This window comes from Triticum aestivum, chromosome 2D (assembly GCF_018294505.1).
Source record: "Triticum aestivum cultivar Chinese Spring chromosome 2D, IWGSC CS RefSeq v2.1, whole genome shotgun sequence".
Taxonomy (NCBI): Eukaryota; Viridiplantae; Streptophyta; class Magnoliopsida; order Poales; family Poaceae; genus Triticum; species Triticum aestivum.
In genome coordinates, this window is record NC_057799.1 from 538,589,510 (window position 1) to 538,593,416 (window position 3,907).

The 3,907-nt window shown below is 45.3% G+C and overlaps 1 protein-coding gene across 1 annotated transcript; it reads left to right on the top strand.

Moving 5' to 3' along the window:
* Positions 1-2,674: 2,674 nt before the first annotated feature.
* LOC123049851 (uncharacterized) lies at positions 2,675-3,358 on the top strand. Its single transcript, XM_044472717.1, has one exon. The coding sequence runs from the start codon at positions 2,675-2,677 to the stop codon at positions 3,356-3,358; it is 684 nt and encodes a 227-aa protein (XP_044328652.1).
* Positions 3,359-3,907: the final 549 nt, after the last annotated feature.

Genomic DNA, 3,907 nt, shown 5'->3' on the forward strand with positions numbered 1-3,907 from the left:
TGATTCTCGAGGAGGTCACAGGCCCCTCCCCAAACCATCACTAGGTAAGTGCACCAACTTCCATCATGTTTTATCAACTACGTTTATCAGCATACTTTGGTGCTCCTACCCCTGTCCACTAAATTAATGACATACTTACAGTCAAAGTTATTTTGAAAACATTTTATGCAATTTTGTTGATTATCATCCCAACTTGATCACATGCATTGAATTTAACCATTCATTTTAAACTTAAATACCGAGTTCATCTGTTTAAACAAATTTGTTTGAAAATGAGTTATTTTTTTCCATGCAGCTCTTGATTTTCTAAATGAGTCGGAGAGGGAGTACATTGGGAAAACAGTGTTCGGTCGAGGCGTAAACCTCTCATACAGACAATTTGGACAGATGATATACTATGTGTTTGAGTCTGACGACTTCCCCACCATACCCTTTGTGCAGCGTCTAAACGTCACCAATGTCATAAATGGTCGTCTGGTTAGTCATTGAATATTTGTTTTGATCCACTGCCATGGTTTTGTTTGCTATTTTCGATGTTTTATGTCCTTGTACATTGATTTTATCTAGTAATATCGGTACAATCTGCAGAGAATCCCGTCTGCCGTTGTGAGGCTTCTAAAGATGAACCTGGGATAAGTACCTCAAAACGGTGGTCTCAGCCTAACAAAGATGTATGATGCAATAGACATGAGCACAACGTACTCCATACGAACCGACGGCAGAATGGAGGTGACCGGTTTTTTCAGATTTTGCCCGGGAAGCTCAGCTAAGGGTTGGTTCAATTGTCCTTGTCACAATTGAAAAGCGGTGGCCAACATTGGGAAACATGAAGCTGCTGCGGATGATAATCAACGGCCTTTCCTGATAGAGCGTTGCCGGTGGCTATACTTCCTAGTTCAGTAATTATGTCTGTTTTTTGAACAGCATGTACACATCAGTTTTGTTATTTAGTTATGTCATGGTATGTAACTGAGCATATAATTATGTCCAAGAGGACGGTGGTGAAAATTCCCTGTCAAAGAAGGTGAAACACTTACGTGGGTTAGTTTATTTATCTCTGATAATAATAAAGGGATTCGCTGAATAATAATGGAGGATGAATGGCTGTGGTGAAGTATGTTTCAGAATAGTTTAGTGACGTTGCTAGCTCCGCACGTCAGTAGTATACATATTTTTCACTATGGTGCTCCGCAGAATAGCGTCATGCCAAGTAGTTTGTTGCGATGAGCTCAAGCATACACCTCTGTCAACCGCACAACACTTCTCCTAAAAACCTAGCGCCTTCCCCTATGGCTCAGTCACCTTAAACATACATGCCTTCACATAGGTTCATGTCCGTGCCTCACGTAGCATCGTACCTGTGCCTCTAGCTGTGCTACTCGCTGTATAAGTGTGTTTCGCAGCTGCATGCCCACGCCCCTCGTTTCTTCTCATTGTTTCTGCCCATCTCGTACTTGCAACTATTTCAGACATGACCGTGCCTGTTGAGTCGACACATTCATGACTCTCAAGACCGTACCTCGACAATAATAACGACCGTGCTTGTAACAGTGCAGTGTTAGAGGTGATACATTCAGGACACATTAGGGACCACCTTGCCACTATTTTAGACATGACCATGCCTGTTCCGTCGTCACATTCATGCCTCTCAAATTTAATTGAAAACATTCCAGAAAAACAGTAACGGACGCCTATTGTCAATCCTCACGTCACGTACATTCGACGTTCATTCCTTCATCACAAAAGTAATTGCCGTGCCTCTGCCATCGAACATATAAGTGTAAAACGATTATTCCTACACTTGTAAAACCCGGAATGCCCTGGATAAATGTCGAATCCCACCTTGCGGTAAAACCATGGAGGCCGGTGCTTCTCAGGAACACATCTGTGGCTTTTTGCGCATGTAGTTGAGTGCACGGCTATTTGTTCGTGCCCGTGCCTCACGTAGCACCATAGCACGAATTGACGTCCGTGAATCACGTAACTTCATTTCCGTGCCTGATGTAGCATCGTATCTATGCCTCTACTTGCGCCTCTTGTTGTATAAGTGCTTCTTGCAGCTGCATATCCACGCCTGTCGTTGCTTCTCGTTCTTTCTGTCCATCTCGTAGCGTCAGCTGCAACAGTGCCTCTGAAAAAACACAGCACTGCTCCTACCAGCGAATGTATCACTGAAAACAATTGCCACTCCCAATGAATGTACCACACCTGTGTGTCCGAGAGTTAAACCCGACACTTCAAGCATGCTTCTCTTGGTCAGAGACTTGTGCCTCTACATACTGCCCCTGCATGCCTCACGAGATAAATTGTAAAAGTTAACATTTGACAGCAAACTACGCAAGACAACGATCATCTCCCCGACTTGCTGGAGATACGACGGTTGCTAAAAACACAACTGCTGATTTTATTTTTATTTTTTGTAAAGAAAAACCACGATTAAAAACCCAGGATGTGCACAACCGCACCACCAAGGAGATGAAACCACGATCCAGAACCCACGATGTGCACAACCGCATCGACAGTGAGATCGTGCACTCCTTTGCTGCTTCCCCACCCTTAAATTTAGACTTCCGCTGCGGCCTTCTTACACACAAACAACAGAAATCGCCATTGCGCTCCCACTCATTGTTCCCCACGGAAAAACAGGTTGTAGGAGGACCAACTGCTCCAGGCCATGGGATTCATCAAGGAATTCATGGAGGTGCAGGCCCACGGCAACACCAAGTTGCACGTGATCCACACCAACGACTTGCACAAGGCGGCGACCACCATCGAGCAGTACGAGCGACACCTCGAATTCGAGCGCCACAAGATCGTCGGAGTTGATGTGGAGTACACCAACGACGTTGGCGAAGATCAGAAACCAGCCCTCGTCCAGCTCTCCGTCGGCAAGGATCATCCGGTGTTGCTCTTCCAACTGAGCGTCGCCGACAAGAACTGCACCAGGTTCGACAACTTCCTCGCCGACCCTAGATACACGTTTGCTGGATTCTCCATCGAAGGCGACATAGAGATGCTCGGGCGCGTCGGACTAGAGATCGCCCACTTCGTCGACATCCAGAAGGAATGGAGGGTGCCTACAGCTACCAAGCCTCTGGACTCCCTTGGGGATGTCTCAGGCATCCATGTCCACGACTACTACAACAACATGAAGAAGAAGCTCACCAACGCAGAGCACCAGTGCTGGGCGCACATGCCCCTTTCCATGAGGCACATCGAGTACGTGGCAAAAGATGCTTACGCTGCGTACGAGATATGGAGCCGCCTCACCATCATCCAGGAAGGCCTCCGCCGGGCAAAACTCGAGAAGGAGCAGACCAGGAAGCGCGCAAGGTCCTGCGGTGACTACGACTACTGAAGCAGGTGGTCCCGGCCAAGAAAAGTAACTAGAAGATTGCTCATGCCATTCTAGATTTCCCGTTAGATTTGCTTTCTCTCAAGACTGTCGTTTGCTTGTTCTAAATTTAGATTTGCTTGTGTCGCAGTTAACCTTGTAGTTTGCTTCCAGTTTACATATCTTCTGAACAAGTTTATTTCCAGTGCAATGTTGCAGTTTTCTATTATTAGAATATATTGGCGTGAACTGAAAAATATGAACACAGTACAGATAACCTTGTAGTTTGCTTCCAGTTTACATATCTTCTGAACAAGTTTATTTCCTGTGCAATGTTGCCGTTTTCTATTATTAGAATATATTGGCGTGAACTGAAAAATATAAACACAGTACATATACTATACGATTAGCGTAACGCACAGAGCAGGTACACATAGCAATCCACAAAAATGACGAGCATGCAATGCACTAGTACCTTTGTGGATGCAGTGTCGAAATGCAGGGACAACAATTACAGAATGCTCCTAAAAGCAGTGCACAATGTTCTAACAAACCATTGCACACACAAATATT

Bases quoted from the DNA above. Each gene is read 5' to 3' on its own strand.
- LOC123049851 (XM_044472717.1), top strand. From the start codon at position 2,675: ATGGGATTCATCAAGGAATTCATGGAGGTGCAGGCCCACGGCAACACC.